We start from the raw sequence: 17,178 nt of genomic DNA, 5'->3' as shown, positions 1-17,178 counted from the left end.
AAATAATAAAAAGCACAAGTTGTTAAAAAGTAAGGGCAGTAGAGTACAGCAGGTACACATCGAGGGCCGAAGAACATAACCTCCTATCTGAAAATTTCACTTTTTTGGGAAAACACAAAAAAACTGTGTTGTTTTCTTGTAGAATGCTATTTTTTAAGGATACCCCTATCCTAACCTAATCCTACCCCTACAGGCTGAATAGGTGCAGCCCACTTGTGATGTCATCCAAAGTGAAAAATACCAATCAGACAATTTTGCAGATAGGAGGTTATGTTCTTCGGCCCTCGACATCTCATTCTTAAAATGGCAAGAATTACGTTTTTTATACGGTCAAAACGTACAAAGACCGGGTCAAATACAGTATTACAAGAGTAATCAATTCGTACGGTGAATTAAAGGCAAGGCAAGTTTATTTATGTAGCACAATTCAACACAAGGTAATTCAAAGTGCTTTACATTGACATTAAAAGCGGCAAGACATAATTAGACAGTAAATAATTCGACATAATTAGACAGTAAATAACAAATAAGATTGAATAAAATTATGAATAAGATGATAAGAAAAGAAGTAAAATAATAAAAAGCACAATGTGTTAAAAATAAGGGCAGTAGAGTACAGCAGGTAAGTATTTAATTTAATTTAAATTAAACCAATTTCAGATTTCTGAAACATACATAACGTACATGATGTACCAATTAAACTAAGCAAGGAAAATATTTTCATGTGAACACGGGGACTATGAGATGGTCTATGATCTGATCTGGTCAGTCGTAACAAAACCGGAGCCCCGCCAGCCCGTGGTCAGATCTGTGAGCTTCCTGATCGGCGGGCCGTTGAAACGACTGAATAATCAGGAAGGAAGGCTCGGCAAGGTGAGGCGGAGGATTAGACTGCAGGTGTGCGCCAGCAGAGTAAATAATCCTATGCCTGTCAGTATTTATTGTTTCAGGGAATCTGTTTTGAGCATCTGTGTGTTTAATCGTCCGTGTTTCACATCCAGATTAACTTTAGCCGGGCCCGCCTTCACCCAGTCAGCTTTGCAGGAGATTCTCTCTGGTGAAATGGGTCTGGTACCCTTCCCGTTCCCAGACTCGCCACTCGTACAGGAGCCTCCAAAATATCCACGGTTGTTTTTAGCAGCTCGGATCAACGTGTTTTCACTGCAGAACCAGCAGCTCTGCTGCTACTGCACCCCCCAACATTTGGGAGGTCTTGATACTCGCCTGGTTGTCGTTTCACCTCCATCACATTACTTGCTTCTTGAATAGGTTGTATGTCAGTCCAGTGGTGTCCAGAGTCCTGGAGTCCAGGGGAACCACACCGGTTGTGTAGACGGAACCAGCTTCAGGTCATCTATGGTGGGAAAATCCGTTACTCCGTAGACAAACTGCTAAAACTGTTCTCATAGTAGACCTTTCTCCGGATGTTAAAAGTGGTAGACTTCTGCCAAAGTTCTTGTGGTTGTAGCAGCAGCAGCGAGTTTAACTCGAGCGTGACGTCCACAGTTTTCGAGGACGGAACAACAGTTGGGAAAGTTGAGCACTAATTTTTGAAATGTAAATATAGCACGCTATTTACATTTCAAAAATGAGTGTTTGTTTTGTGAAATTGAATATAAAACCTACACGGGGGAAGATTTTCTAAATGGTCAAATATTTGTACGCAGCTCTTGAATATTCCTCAAATGAAAACAGTGTATTTACTCATCCAAACACAATCCTTCCCCGTCATCACTTATGGCCGGCTGGGGGGGGTTCATGTTCGTAGGTGCTGCCATCTGCCTGTAATCTCTCACGTTCTCATCACTTTGCTTTGTTCGTGGTGTTTTTGAGCTGCATGCTTCAGTCGCTGGCCTTCAGACAAGACCTGAAGAACCACCAGGTTCAGGATCGGTTATTTCAGCATAAATTAATTATGTTTTATCAGGAATAATCATCTTAATTCCAAGCACGAAACTTAATCAACAATCAACATTTAATATCCAAAGCTAAATACCCAACTTTTCATAGACATGCCCAATAAAACCTTCTTCTCTTGTTTTAAAATTTAAATAATGTAAGAAGATTCCTTCAACACCAACTGGTTTACTACCTTAATATAAACAAATCTTAAATTTAAAATTACTCACTAAACAATGAAGCTTACAAAAATCTGTAAAAGCTGATTTATTATTTTTTTTTTATAAAAAAGCTGATTTTACAAAATATTTGTAATATTTGGACCTGGGAAATTTAGTATTTTTCGCAAATAGAATAAAAGTTTCCCAAATCACATATTTAAGATGCTCTTTACCGTCTAAAAGTTAACTTAGAGTCAGAGTCAGAGTCATTTTTATTGTCCCTCGAGGGGAAATTCATTTAGCAGTATGGGAAACAGTCATCATACAAAGACAGACATACAAATAAGAACAATTAAAACATTAAAACATCACATAGTAACCATAATAAATGAGTAAAAGCAGAAGTGCTTCCAGCAGTGCAGGCAGAATGATAAAAATGTATTAAAAATATTAAAATGTATGTGAATTGATCATTTTAACAGCGGTTGGTATAAAAGAAAATGTATACCTATTGCTACTTAATCCAAGTTGGAGCAGTCCGGGTGTTGTGGTTCTGGACCTGGACCGGGTTAAAGGCCTCTTTGCTCTGAAACTGACATGGTCCTTCAGTCTGAGTCAGAAACTGACTTCAGCGTTGCTCCAACCTGCTAGCTCAGATCTCTCCCGCTCCGTTACAGAGTGGGACAGTTAAAAGAAGACTCTGATTAAAGTTCAGCCGGCCTTTGTATCCGATGTCAGTCTTCTCATCAATACCTTGCTAGTGTCTTCCTGTGGTTTCTGGGAGTTTTAACCAGAGCTGTGAGCGGCAGAGCTCTCAGCGTCAGGTGTGTCACCCCCGCTAAAAGCACCATGAAGGACTGTCATTGTCCTAATTGTTGGAAATATTGTTTTAATTACTCACGAGCAAAAATCACGAGAATCATTTATTGCTTTGGATGTGTCTCATGATGCAGCAGCAGTTTATGTGCTTGGGGGGGGCATCATGAAGGTCACAGGGCCATGTCTTCTCTCTGCTCTGCTCTGCGTGGTTTGGGGGGGGCACTGTCTCGCCGGATCCTGCAGGGGTCCGTGTTTCCGGCTTCGCTCCGTCACTAATGTCGCCCCTCTTTAACATCTTCACATCAAATCCGCCGCTTGGCTCTGCTCCACTGAGCTCAGGGGGGGGCCACAAGATGTAATGTTGAGTTTACAGACAGTTACTGACAATTATGATTTATTACACCTTAAAGTGTCGTCATTAAAATGTCATAAAATGTGGAAAAAATAAATAAAAGAATAAATACCATCAAGTATTTTCGAAAGCCCAAGGTGAAACTTTAAACTGTCGTTTAAAAGACATTTAAATGACTTTATCCCGTTTAGAGACTATGACTAAGTACACTTATGCAGACTTTAATACACAGTTTCTGGTGGAGCTGATGTGGCAAGATTTTCAGTTTTAATCAATGTATTTTCTTTTTTTTTCATTGTGTGTGTGTGTGTGTGTGTGTGTGTGTGTGTGTGTGTGTGTGTGTGTGTGTGTGTGTGTGTGTGTGTGTGTGTGTATATATGTATGTATATATATATATATATATATATATCTATATATATATATATATATATATATATATATATATATATATAATATACAGTACAGATCAAGAGTTCACTTCCACGTCCAAACTTTTAGTCCGTACTGTGTATATATTTTTTCTTTGTTTTTTTTTTTAAACAAAAATCCCCAATTTGAGATGCTTAAATCCTGGAAAATATGAAGTACGATCTTAACTTTAATATAGGTTATTTCAGAATACGGAAACGGGAAGCAGCATCATGTCCGGGGTAGATTGTATTCAGCAAGTGGACGATTTTTACCCGTGTATTCTTAACAGATGTGAAACACGTCTTCCTGCCAGGTCTCGTCAGCTGGTTATTCTCACATCACTCCGCTGTTGTGGCCTGAGTCCAGTGGTAACTGGAGGAACACTGCAGTCGGTTGATCGGTTAAGGAAGGATCCAAGTGCTCCGTGTTGCGTTGCGTACTTCCCTGATTTTATGGAGTGGAGAGCGTGTGCTGCGTGGGAGTGATGCGGTGGAGAGCTACAGCCACCTGATGGTGGAAACACAAGCCACATCGGGGCTTAGTGACCCAGACAGGACCATACTGACCCAGATAGTACCCAAACAGTAGCGTAGCTCTCCCTGGAGACGCGTCCCGAGGTGGATCCCAGGATCCCAGTCAGGGTGAAGGGAACTACTGGTTCTGACATGTTCACTTGTGGGGTCTGTTAACTTTGTATGTGGGTCGTTGTTTTACTGTAGTTTGATCAGCAATGTGCATAAACAGATCTGTAGGTCACGATGATTCTCCCGGGTCGCCGGGGCTGCTTCCGACCTGCAGTTCCTGGTCCCTGCAGTTCCTGGTCCCTGCAGTTCCTGCAGTCCTGCAGGGACTGCAGTCCCTACAGTCCTGGTCCCTGCAGTCCCTGCAGTTCTGCAGTTCTGCAGTTCCTGCAGTTCCTGCAGTCCCTGCAGTCCTGGTCCCTGCAGTTCCTGCAGTCCTGGTCCCTGCAGTTCCTGCAGTCCTAGTCCCTGCAGTTCCTGCAGTCCTAGTCCCTGCAGTTCCTGCAGTCCTAGTCCCTGCAGTTCCTGCAGTCCTAGTCCCTGCAGTTCCTGCAGTCCTAGTCCCTGCAGTTCCTGCAGTCCTGGTCCCTGCAGCGCTGCAGTTCTGGTCCCTGCAGCGCTGCAGTTCTGGTCCCTGCAGCGCTGCAGTTCTGGTCCCTGCAGTCCCTGCAGTTCCTGCAGTCCTGGTCCCTGCAGTTCCTGCAGTCCTGGTCCCTGCAGTTCCTGCAGTCCTGGTCCCTGCAGCGCTGCGGCGCTGCAACGGTTAAAGCGTCCTGCAGGAGCACCTCTCCTCCACGCTGCGTGTCCTCCGCCGGTCGGTAACTAGGCCTGCTCTGAACTACTTGTTCTATTTATTTATAGAGAGCCCTTAATGATCCTCAACAAAACACGGAGCACACTGGATTGAAGAGCCCTAGATGTGTGTTTGCTGGAACGCACCGGAACACTTTAGCGGCAGGGCAGCGAGCTCCATGATCCAATCAAGAGCGGCTGGTGCTTGTCAGCTGCGGTGGAGAGGTTCAACAAATTACATTAAACAATAAAAGGGGAAAACAGAGTTGCAACAGTGTGGTGATATCAGCCGAGTGCGGGAATGTTGAGCATATAATCTCGTGATTCCCCGAGTCTTAAGCAGCTATATTAATATACTGGTACTTTTGTATTTGTGTGGCAGAGAAAATACATTAAACACATTTTCTTCAGCACATTTTTTCGTCTTTACAAGTTTCCTCTCACCCCCTGTGTCCCCCCCTCACCTCCCGCTCTGCCTCTGCCTGGCCTGTGGAAGCAATGCAATTAGACAAACACAAACAAAGCTCTTGAAACTGCCGTGGAAAATGCTGACTGTCCGCCGTCCGCAGGGCTGCCTGGGAGCAGCGCTAACCGCCGCCTGGCGCGCATCTCGTAAAAAAGGCTTTAGCTCCTCATCCAGAGCTCTCCGTGAAAGTTACACGTCTCCTCAGGAACCGCCGAAACGATCAGAAACAATATCCACGCTGGTGAACTAATAAACTCTTTTGTACTTCCTGGCGCTGAGGCGGAGTTCACGCCGCGCCTGCGTGTGATTGGCTCTGCCACTTTGGGTCTAATCCTGCTGGTTTGGGGAGTGTTTGAGTTGGATTACTCCATCGCTGGGCCGGGGTACCGCGTGTGTGTGTGTGTGTGTGTGTGTGTGTGTGTGTGTGTGTGTGTGTCTATGTCTGTGTGTGTGTGTGTGTGAGAGAGAATCAGCTGAAACCACAGACGGCCCGACTGGAGTGCCGTCCAAATCCCTCTGCATGCAAATTAAAAACGCAACAATAAACGTGGCAAAGGAACAAGGTGGGCATGCAGGCTTTACGGCCCCCCCTGCTGCCCCCCCACCCACCTCTGTTCCTCTCTCTCCTTTACATCCTCCTGTACTCCTCACCCCCCCCTCCACCTCTCCTGGGTTTGATGTGGCTTATGGGAGGAGTTGGAACGAGGGACGAGCAAACTGCTGAGTTATCTCCCGCGTGCAGCGGCGTGGCTCGGCCCCGCGCGTTGCAGCGCCGTGTAATCCTGCGGAAATGAAAGGTGCTGCCGCACACTGGCCTGGAGATTACACACACACACACACACACACACACACACACACACACACACACACACACACACACACACACACACACACACACACACACACACACTTTCCCTCCCCGGCCATCCCTCCTTCCTCCTCTCCCTCCTCACCTCTCCTGCAGCTTCAGCACTCCGGCCCGCTCTCCCACACAGCTCCTCGGTGCGTTGTTTCCTCTCTCTCCCGCTCACGCGCTCGCCAGCCCGTCGAGGGTTCGGTCGCCGCCTCCGACGGCGTAACTCGTCCTCTGAAGAGCCTTCTGTCTGAGCAGAGTCCTCAGTCCTGACAGACGCACTGGCAGGACCGCCACCAGTCCTACGCCACACTCTTAGTCGTCGGCACAATCAGCAGCTTGAACTCAGCTTCCAGATCGATCAGTTACTTCTTCATATGTTATCAAAGCAAAGCTTTTTAATCAGGGTTGATATCTTTATATGATAACTGCAGAACTTCAGGGGTCTTTTTCTTCTTCTTTCTTTTGGGGCCTGAATGGCATTTGTGTCGCATACGGAAATTCAGATGCATTAGGTTATGAAACAATGGTGGGACAGTGGGTGAGATGAGAGAAATTGTGATATTTCTGTGAATGTATGGACGTTTTGTGAAATCTTAATAATAAGAGAAATAAAAAAAAAGAAATCAGAGCGATCTGCAAATGCATGAGGATGTTTGGGATAAGACTCCAGTCAGGTTCACGCGGTTAAACGCAGCCGTCAGTCGGGTTTTAAGCTTCTCACAAAGTTCCTTAGTGCAACATTTACAACAATCCCATCAGGAGAAATGTAATATCACACTTTTAATCATTAATTGATATTCTGTGGAAATGCATGCGGATTAAAACGGTTGTGTTTGGACTGAGTATTGGGGATTATTATTGACTCATCTTCTAATAATCAGCGCTGGATAATAATGTTGCTTAACCCTGCGTTAGAGTTATATGGCTGGAGTCTCGGAGGAGATTTGTCTTCACCCTCGGAGGGAAACCGCCAAGCCCTGCGTGTTGAATCTGTCTGATGGGGATGGAAATCAGTTTAAAAAGACATCAGTCCACCTCTCGTTGGGTTGCCATGGCATCGTCCATCATGATCGTTCTCCACGTCCACAGGGTTTAGTAAACGTACCGAGCGGCTTTAAGAGCTGGTGGAGCCTCCCATCACTGCTCTGGTCGGTAACCTGGTTATACGAGTCAAGGTGCAAATGGTAGTAGAACCTCGTGGGTTGAAATATAAGCCCTCCGTCTCTCCGTCTGTGGTTAACGCTGGTTCCCCCTTTCACCCCTCCCACAAACCATCCGTCTTCTGTCCAAACTGTGTCCAGCGTCGTCCCCAGGAGACGTGTCCCTTGTCCTTGAGCTGCAGACGGACCGCTGGGTGTCGACCTTAAGGGCGGCTCTCCTGTTTGATGTCGTTTAGTTCCTCTGACGTAGACGTCAGCCGTCGGGCCGCTCGCTTCACGGGACACAGGTTCTGTTAGGGGTCTGTTGGTGCTGGTTTGAGGTTCACTGGAGGGTTTGAATAAGATCTTTCTACATTTCTGAGAACTGGCTTTTAAACGCGTTTCATCCGTTACATGGAGCAGCCTCCAGCAACACTTGGACCATACAGAACAATTTAATATTTAACCAGTCTTAGACCCTGAGCAGTACGAGCAGGTGCATGCTGGGTATCTGTTCCCACAGACGTGATCATAGTCTTAGGGAGGGTTTATTTGGTTCCTGCACACCGGCCTTTTGGAGTTCCAGCTCTGAGTCAACGACACCCACACCAGCGCTAGCGAACGTGTACAACCCTACCCAGTTAAGTTTGTGTGTAGTTTGGTCGAAGGTCATGAATGATGAGTGTTTAGAAACGTAGGCGTCTTGTTTTCTTGAGTTAAGCGACTCGTCCAGCGCCTCGTTCACTTGCCGTCACTGATGGAGTTGATGCTGGTTGGACGTCTTGAAGCAGCATTTTAATAACATCTTCATTTTCCTGCTAAAACAATGACTTGTTTTTCAGAGGAAGAGTTTAAACCAAAGCGCTCTGATTATTGTAACTTAATTATTTATATGGAGGAGGGCAGTTTCATATCCATAATTAATAACCAATTATTAGAACAACGCGCCGGTCTAAAGCGAAATAATAAACTATTTTGTGTGTGTGTGATACTGAATGAGCAGCTTTCATTGTTCTCACACTATAAATAACAGTATTTGTTATTTATTCCTTCCAACACTTAATGATTTTGTTGTTCGCATTTTACTTTTTTTTAATAGTTTTTTAACACAAATATAAACTAATTTAGGTTGAATATGTTTCAAGACTGATCTGCACACGTGAGCATCTCCTGATGATTAAATCAGAGGGGTGTGTGTGTGTGTGTGTGTGTGTGTGTGTGTGTGTGTGTGTGGTATTTGTTTGGGATGATCACCACGTTGTCGTCGTCTCAGCTCTGTCTTTCATGGCCCTCTGGTGGATCGTTTCAAACACAGAGTCACTCGTTTTCTCCCGCGGGTGCTGCTCCATACACCAGGGTGCTGCTCCGTACGCCAGGGTGCTGCTTCGTACGCGCGGGTGCTGCTCCGTACACCAGGGTGCTGCTCAGGGTGCTGCTCCGTACGCGAGGGTGCTGCTCCGTAGGCCAGGGTGTGTTTGTTACGTTGTTGAGTCCTGCTGCGCTGCTGAACCTTCCCATCTCCGTCTTCAGACGACCCTAAAGAGCTTTTTGTACAAATGTCCACAGAACTGATTCAAACATTTTGTTTTGAATTATCTGGGGTTCGAAACAAGTCTTTACTCCAGAAACCTGGATGACCCGGTCCATAGAGGACACCGTCCAACAGGTCACGCCTGAAACTCTGAAGTTTTCCTCACACACCCTCCCTGTCTCTCCCTCCAGGGCTGGCTCTGTGAGCTGCTGCGTTGGAAGGAGGACCCGTCTCCGGAGAACCGGACCCTCTGGGAGAACCTGTCCATGATCCGCCGCTTCCTGAGTCTGTCTCAGGTCGAGCGCGACGCCATCTACGAGCAGGAGAGCAGCGCCGGGCAGCAGCACCACAACGAGAGGCCGTCGCACCTGATACACCTCTCCACGGACCAGCTACAGGTGAGATACTCTCCATACTGTTGTGGTATCAAAACCCTGCCGAGGGGTTTTCACAGAACAAATACTAAACAATTCAGTTTCCATGAACTAATTGGCCTTTTTTCACTTTTATATTAACTATTTAGGGGCTGAATTGGTAAATTTGAGCAAAAATAACCAAAAAGGGTAACTGAGACTGGGATGCAGTGCTATCTGCTAGGGCTGGGCGATATGACCTCAAATCCATATCACCATAAATTAGGCAGTTTTAACTCTATAATGATAAATGTACGATAACCCTTAGCCGGCAACAAATACAAACAAAAGTTTGTAAGATGAGCTGTTGGAGTTACGGTGCGCTGAAGTTAATTTCTCAGCATAAGAAATGCCATGTGAGGCCCTGTTATGTCAGCCGCTTCTTCGTTTGAAGCATCAGCCATTTTCTCGGGTTTCCCTTCTCGGTCAGACTGGGTGGTGGAGTCACATGATTACAGATACGCCGTCTTAAAGGGGAAGGAAACTGGCCTATCATCACACAGTCAAAACAGACAAAAAGATGTATATATTTTCTTTTTTTTATCAAAACACAGAATTTACCGACATGGAAAAATTGGCGTCGGTCATCGCAGTGAATGTCGGTACATTTTCGGTTTATCGCCCAGGCCTACATGCTGGAACCCTATTTAACACAAATGGAGTCGTTGGTCGAGTTGGTTGTCCTTTCAGCTAGAAGTTTGATATCCACCATCGTCACGTTCCAAACTGCCCCTGGGCAAGATACTAGAACCACACAAGTATTTTTTAATTTATTTTTTTTATGCCGTTCAAAGTGCCGGTGTGGAGCCCGGATGCACGAGTAGGGTTGTGTCGGGAGCAGAGGTGTCAAAAGTATTCACATTCATTACTCAGGTAGAAGTATAGATACTAGAGTTTAAAAATACTCCTGTAGAAGTTGAAGTATCATCTCAAGTTTTTTACTCAAGTAAAAGTATAAAAGTACTGGTTTAAAAACTACTTAAAGTATAAAAGTAAAAGTAATGTAAGGGGAAAAAAGCCATTAAGGACAAAAGCCATTGAAAATGAATGCATCTTAGTATAATGCAAATATATTAAAGAACCATATATGTGTACTATTGAGCATTAACATGTGTTTCAGAGAGCAGAAGATCAAAAAGTCAAACTTCAGAGGCATGTTATCATTTATCCTAACCTTTATTGGAATGTACATCCAAGTTTAGTTGCAGGAATCTGAGGGAACGGATGTAAGAACAAAACTGGACAAGAACATCTGAAACAACCACAACCAAATTCACTCTATCCGGATGGAGCAATTTAACTGGATAGTTTTTTTTTAAAGGCAGAAATTAAATAGAGTAACGAGGCTGTTTTTAAAATGTAAGGAGTAAAAAGTACAGATAATTGCGTGAAAATGTAAGGAGTAAAAGTAAAAAGTCGTCAAAAATAATTACTCCCTTGAAGTATAGATAACCAAAATTTCTACTTAAGTAAGGTAACGAAGTATTTGTACTTCGTTACTTTACTCCTCTCGTCGGGAGGGGCAGCCGACATCCACCCATCGTCTAGAGCTGCTGCCTCCTGTTCAGGGTCACAGGGGCAGCATTCTTGTTAAAATTATTTTTTTAATGACATTTGGTTTTCTGACACATTTTCCTGCCTCTGCCAAACGTACAGATCGGCTGCGAAGGGAAAAACCCAAAGAAGCTGCTATCAGGGAGCACGTGAAACAGTCTCGACAGTACTGAGCTTTTGTCTCCATTTAAAAAAAACAAATGAGTTAAAAACATAATTTCTCTGCTTTTATGCAATCTCAAGTAATATTTGAACAAAATGAATCAACAACACTTAAGAGGCGTAATGAACACTTGTAAATTAGAACCAGAGCAACACTTTCCAGTTCCCTCTCTTTCAGCAAAAGCCGTTTTTTAAAGATATTATTAGGTTGAACTTATTTAACACGAGACATCTGGCGTATGAATAGAAAATAACACAGAGCCCCGCTTAACAGCAGAAACATCTTAATGAAGTACAATAATACTTCTATTAAAAGTCCGTGCCACAGCTGACTGGTTGATTACTTATTTGGTTACTTGGATACATGGCCGGCGCTCCACAAAGACTCTCATTTACTGGATATAAATAAGGTAATAGGATTTCTCTTACAAATCAGTCTCAGCAGCAGATCGGGAACGGGGGAGTTTTGTGCATACTTTGCATGCAAACAGAAACGGTTGTAGATGGATAAAACCGGATTATTTCTGATTTAACGGTGCGGTTCTGCAGCATCCATAAAAGACCAGAGTTTAAACATTTTGTGCCGGTGTTTCACTAACGTGATACATTAGCCAAATTAACTCCCATTTGCTCAACAAGAACTATCATGGCTCTGTACAATGAAACCACATCTTTGCGTGCGTTCCTGCAGCTGGCGAGCAGAGTCCCTGCGAAGCGATGCTCCGGCGAACTCGATTATGAAACACCTATCTGCAGTGTCTGACTCAGAAACCAAAATAAAAGAGCACCCATTTCGCGGGGTCAATAGGGACCACGAGTTGCCCACTCGCTCCCTCTCCAGCCGCACAATGAGGCATTTTACAAGTAATGTGTCATGTGTTTACACCAACGGGGCTCGGGCGGCGAGGCCAGAGCCATCGATAGCATTCTCACACTGCGGCAAATCAGCCGGGCCATCGCTGCGTGGATTGTTTACCGCCGTCGGGCCTCGGAGTCTGATAAGCAGCAGAGGATGTGATGGAGAGGCCGGTTTCCCTGTGAATTCCCGCTGTGTGCAGAGCTGCTCGTGTCTGTTTGGGTTCCCGCTGGTGTGCTGCCTTCACCTCCACAATGAGACTCAATCTCCCACACCCCCCCCCCAAAAAAGAGAAAAGAAAAGCAAATCGCATCTGCTGATTACATTCAGTGGGAAAAACTAAAGTTGCTTTCGTCAACGAAAATTATGACTAAATATCGTCGTCAGCAAACCTTTATCACCTGAGGAAAACGAGACGCAATGAAAATGCTGGTCATGTGATGATAACGATAATTAAATATATAATGCAATATCGTAGAGGAATAAAAACCAGACTAAAATGTAGATTACAAAATAAAAACTTAAAGCTTAAATGTGTCTTCATTTTCGTTGACCAAACGAAATGTTCCATAGTTACAAGTTCCATAGAGAAAGGAGCCGATGGCAACGCAGGGATCTGCTCTGGGGGGGAGAAGAAGAAGAAGAGACCATCTTTGGATCCACTTTCCTACATAGACGTGGAAAAGAAAACCCAATGTGTCGTCAAAAAAGAAAAAGATAGGGAGAAATGCGGAAAAAGAAATATGCGCTTTTAAGAGGCTTTTAAACGTGACCTGAAAACTCATCTTTTTAAGAAATCTTATAGCTAAATATATCTTTTATATGCTCTGTTTTTAAATATATTTTCAATAAATGTTCATGTTTTATTTTCCTGCTCTGTAGCACTTTGAGATTACTAAATATAAAGTGTGTTATAAATCAAATGTATTATTATTATTATGTTGTAAACTCAAATTAGAGCCTTCTGTATCTGGAATGAATGTATTCTTGAGTCAATAAGGTAACAATAATATAATAATAAGATAACCTTGTTTGAATTGTAAAATGGGTTTGGCTAAATACAATCTTTGACTAAAACAAGACTAAAATAGTCCTGGACAATTCTGACTAAAATAAGACTAAAATGCTCAGACTTTTAGTCGACTGAAACTTGACAAGACTAAAAGGAGGATGAACGTGACTAAAACTAATAAAAACTAAAATGATAGTTTGACCCAAAGACTAGACTGAAATTGAAACAGGCTGAAAAAAACAACACTAGATTGTTTGTTTTGTTTAGGATCCCCATTAGCATTAGCAACAGTATTAGCTATTCTTCCTGGGGTGCGACATACACACAACACACAAATTAACACTTAATACATAACAGACATACATTATACATGACAAACAAAGCAATAATAGACACAACTCCCTTAGTCACAAACAACACAGATAATAACTAAATCACCATCATTCTCAGACATAAATACATAGAAATTAAATAAAATAAAACACCTTCATGAAGAATACCTGCCTGAAATGACCTTATCTTAAAATTCTTGACCACTTTTCACCTTTATTGTGATAGGGTTTACACTACCTGTCATTCTATTCAAACCTCATTCTATTCCTTTCCAAATGTCAAATCATAATTCATTAAATTTTAAAAGATATTGTTTCAATTGAATCTTAAACCAATCTTTGCTAAATACATGAGAAATATGAACTTGTATAGAGTTCCAGCCTACGACGGAGTATTAGGACGAGAATAAAGTCATAATATTATGAGAATAAATTTGTAAAATGACGAGAATAAAGTCATAATGTTGCGAAAATAAAGTCATAATATTACGAGAATAAATTCGTAATATTACGAGAATAAAGTCGTAATATTACAACAAATAAAGTCGTAATTTATGAGAACATACGTCTTTTGTGGAAGAGGAGCTGTCTGGTCGACTGCAGGGCTGTCGGTGGTTCCATCTGCTGCCATTCAAAGAGGTTTTGTTGTTTCTCAGGAAACAATGAGGATGATCATAAAGATTTTCCTCTTCCACAAAAGACGTAATTTTCTTCCAAGTCTGTGTAAACGACTGCGTCTATTTCAAAGAAGGAACCACACAATCGTTTTAAAGTCCTTATACTGATAATAATTTGATGCTGATGTGCCAAAAGAATAAGTATTTCCTTATTTGTGAAACCGATACCAAAATATAACTTCACAAGAAGTTATATTCTTGCTCAATATTCCTCATTTTAACACAGGGAGAAGACTGCTCTTCCTGTTAGAGTTCTCAAAAATTACGACTCTATTCTCGTAATATTACCACTTTATTCTCGCAACATTATGACTTTATTCTCGTAATTTTACGACTTTATTCTCATAATATTATGACTTTATTCTCGCAATTTCCAATTTTTTTTTTTATGTCTTAGTTTTTGTTTTGTTGTTTTGTTTTAGTTTTGTCTTAGTTTGGCCCTAATACTCAATCGTACGTTCCATCTGTTAAGATAAAAACACAGAAAGTTCCTTCAACCCCGTGTTGCTCCGTTGCTCCTCACGGCTAAGGTTGTGATAAGTGTTCACTTACCCCCCCCTCCTTCGGTAATAATCATGTCTGCCTCAATCTGCTGCACCTCTCACTTTTTGTATTTCTTTTGTATAATTTTTTGTATTTTTTGTATAATTTGTTTTGTAAAATTGTAAAACGGTAAAATTGTAAATAGGTTATTTTATTTTATTTTATTTAGAACTGTCCTTTTTCTTTTCCCCTACCTCAAACTGCTGCACCTTAGATGTTTATTCTGTACATATGTCAAAAATACCACATTTGGTTATTGTTTATTTGTTTATCTACTGCGAAAGAGCGAAATTAACAGAGTCAAATTCCTTGTTGGACAATGTTTGAACCTGGCCAATAGAGCTGATTCTGATTCTGATTCTCCTCTTCTCCCGCTACAGGGCCAGCCTCCTCAGCACCAGCACCAGCACCAGCACCAGCACCAGCACCAGCCCTCCCTGTCCCTCCACCCGTCCCAGCCTCTCCTGTCCCAGCAGCCCCTGCAGCAGCAGCAGTCCATCGCCGGGCCTCGGCTGCCGCCCCGCCAGCCCTCCACCGCCTCCCCGGCCGAGACGGAGGACGAGAGCAGCCGCGGCGGCATCATCAAGTCCCGCACGGGCGGGGGGAAGATCTCCCTGGAGGCCCTGGGCATCCTGCAGAGCTTCATCCAGGACGTGGGGCTGTACCCCGACGAGGAGGCCATCCACACCCTGTCGGCCCAGCTGGACCTGCCCAAGCTCACCATCATCAAGTTCTTCCAGAACCAGCGCTTCTACGTCAACCACCCGGGCCGGGCCCAGAAGGAGCCCGGCAGCAGCAGCAGCACGGCGGCCAACACCAACACCAGCAGCAGCAGCAGCGGCAGCAGCCCGGCCTTCGAGCCCGAGCTGACGGACTTCCGGGAGGGCGGCGAGCTGCTCAAGGAGCTGGACGAGAGCACGCAGACCAACAGCACCATCTTCTCCATCAAGATGGAGGAGCAGCTGGGCCGCGGGCCCGAGGCGCTGTCGGAGTCGGAGGTGAAGGAGTAAGGACTCCCCGCGAGCCGCTCCGGTGCACCGGGCCCGGGACTGCGTCGGCAGAGACGGTCCGGCCGACGCCGCAAACACGGAGGGGTCCAGTTCTCAGCGAGGCCACGGGACGTGTTCACACACTGGAAAGCCCATCTCAGACTCAGTAAAACAAGTACTACTTTTGGATTTTGTAAAACTTGTATAATTGACTGTAAAGACTTGATGCATCATTTAAATAATCTGCACAAAAAAAAAAAAATTATTCTAAGTATGTTGCCGTGGATATTTGCTGACTGCACTCAATGTATGTCGTTTTACACTGATTATCTTTTTGAGCTACTGATTATATTCTGAAAAAAGGAAAAAAATAAAAAACCAACCTTCCCCTGGAGTTTGCTAGGACTTTGATAGGTGTTTACGTACGTGACGTTTAACTGGATTTTTTTTTTTTTTTTTTAAATAGCAAATGAAATCAAGGACCAAGTGGTTGTCAAGGCCTTAATTATGAGGTATCAAGTCTGGAGCCTGCTGGCAGATAAGTTATTCTTTTAAAAAGAGCATAATGTGATTATGGATCACTCTGAACTCTGGAACGCAATCACCCGGCCCAGGTGCAGCGCCGGGAATAGCTCGGTCTGCGCGTCGATGGGGAGGAAATAGAAATATAAATATACATATATAGATATATATATAATTATATATATATCTATATATACACATACAGACGGACATTATATTGTAACTGTAAAAATGATAAGAAAAAGAAAAAAAAGACAAAAAAACTGTCTTAAAGAAACTATGCCAACAAATGCCTTGTACTATACGGCACTGCCGATGTTAGATTATTTTGCAAAATCTCTGTCACTGTAACTCTGAAATGCCACACAGTTAGAAATGTGAATTACACGATGTTTATGTTGTCGGACATTATTTATTTGCAGTTCATGCGGCGTCTCTGATGTAATTTTTATTTTTAAGGTTTGTCCCATGGCGCTTCTTTTTTCTTTTTTTGTTTTTTTAATTCCAGACTCTTCCTCTTTTTTTTTTTTCCTTCCTATTTATACGTGTAATTTCGATGGGCAGTAAAAACAAAAAGTGTCTTAAACGTTTTAAATGGAGAAACATGTGCTTTAAAGGTTGCCTATAAAGTGCTGTATGTCGAGCAAATCATTCTACAAGCTTCACAAATTAATGTCGTATGCAATTTTTACTCTCATGCAAATAAGCTTAGGTAAGACGACTAACCTATAGAACACCTTAGAAAGAAAAACATATGCAATCTGTGTGAAAAATCGATGTCTGCGATGTGTCTTCCTTTGGTTAACGATCCAATTCAGAAAGCTCCTCCTGTAAGATTACCGTGTACAAAAGCGTCAGTTTTTTTATGAGTTGGTTTCGATGAGAAAACACCGGTTATTTTGTTACGACTGTTTTATAAGTGTTTCTCGGTTCCTCTCTGCAGAAATGTTCAAACTAGAAGTGGTTATTGATTGTTAATTACACGATTAAACTGTTTGTATTGTACCACCGATTTCTTGGCATTAACTTGACCAGACTCTTTTGCCCCCCCGACCCCCCCGACCCTCCAGGGGCCGTTTTCTGTTTTTCTTGTCGCCTCCAGACACAGGAGATGGATTGACGATGTGAATTTTAAAAACTACTGCTAAGAGAAGCCGGCTGAGCTGTTCAG

General features: G+C 43.3%; 1 protein-coding gene across 1 annotated transcript in view; it reads left to right on the top strand.

The window, feature by feature from the left end:
- Positions 1 to 15,939, top strand: part of satb1b (SATB homeobox 1b) — a 73,099-nt gene extending 57,160 nt beyond the window's left edge. Inside the window, 2 exon segments of the mRNA XM_061717479.1 lie at positions 9,139 to 9,345; positions 14,877 to 15,939. Of these exon segments, the coding sequence (XP_061573463.1) occupies positions 9,139 to 9,345; positions 14,877 to 15,506 (837 nt within the window). The 3' untranslated portion in view covers positions 15,507 to 15,939.
- The last annotated feature ends 1,239 nt before the right edge of the window (positions 15,940 to 17,178 follow it).

This window comes from Cololabis saira, chromosome 3 (assembly GCF_033807715.1).
Source record: "Cololabis saira isolate AMF1-May2022 chromosome 3, fColSai1.1, whole genome shotgun sequence".
Taxonomy (NCBI): domain Eukaryota; kingdom Metazoa; phylum Chordata; class Actinopteri; order Beloniformes; family Belonidae; genus Cololabis; species Cololabis saira.
Note: the sequence above shows the minus strand (reverse complement) of the source record. Positions and strands in the feature narration are given on the sequence as shown.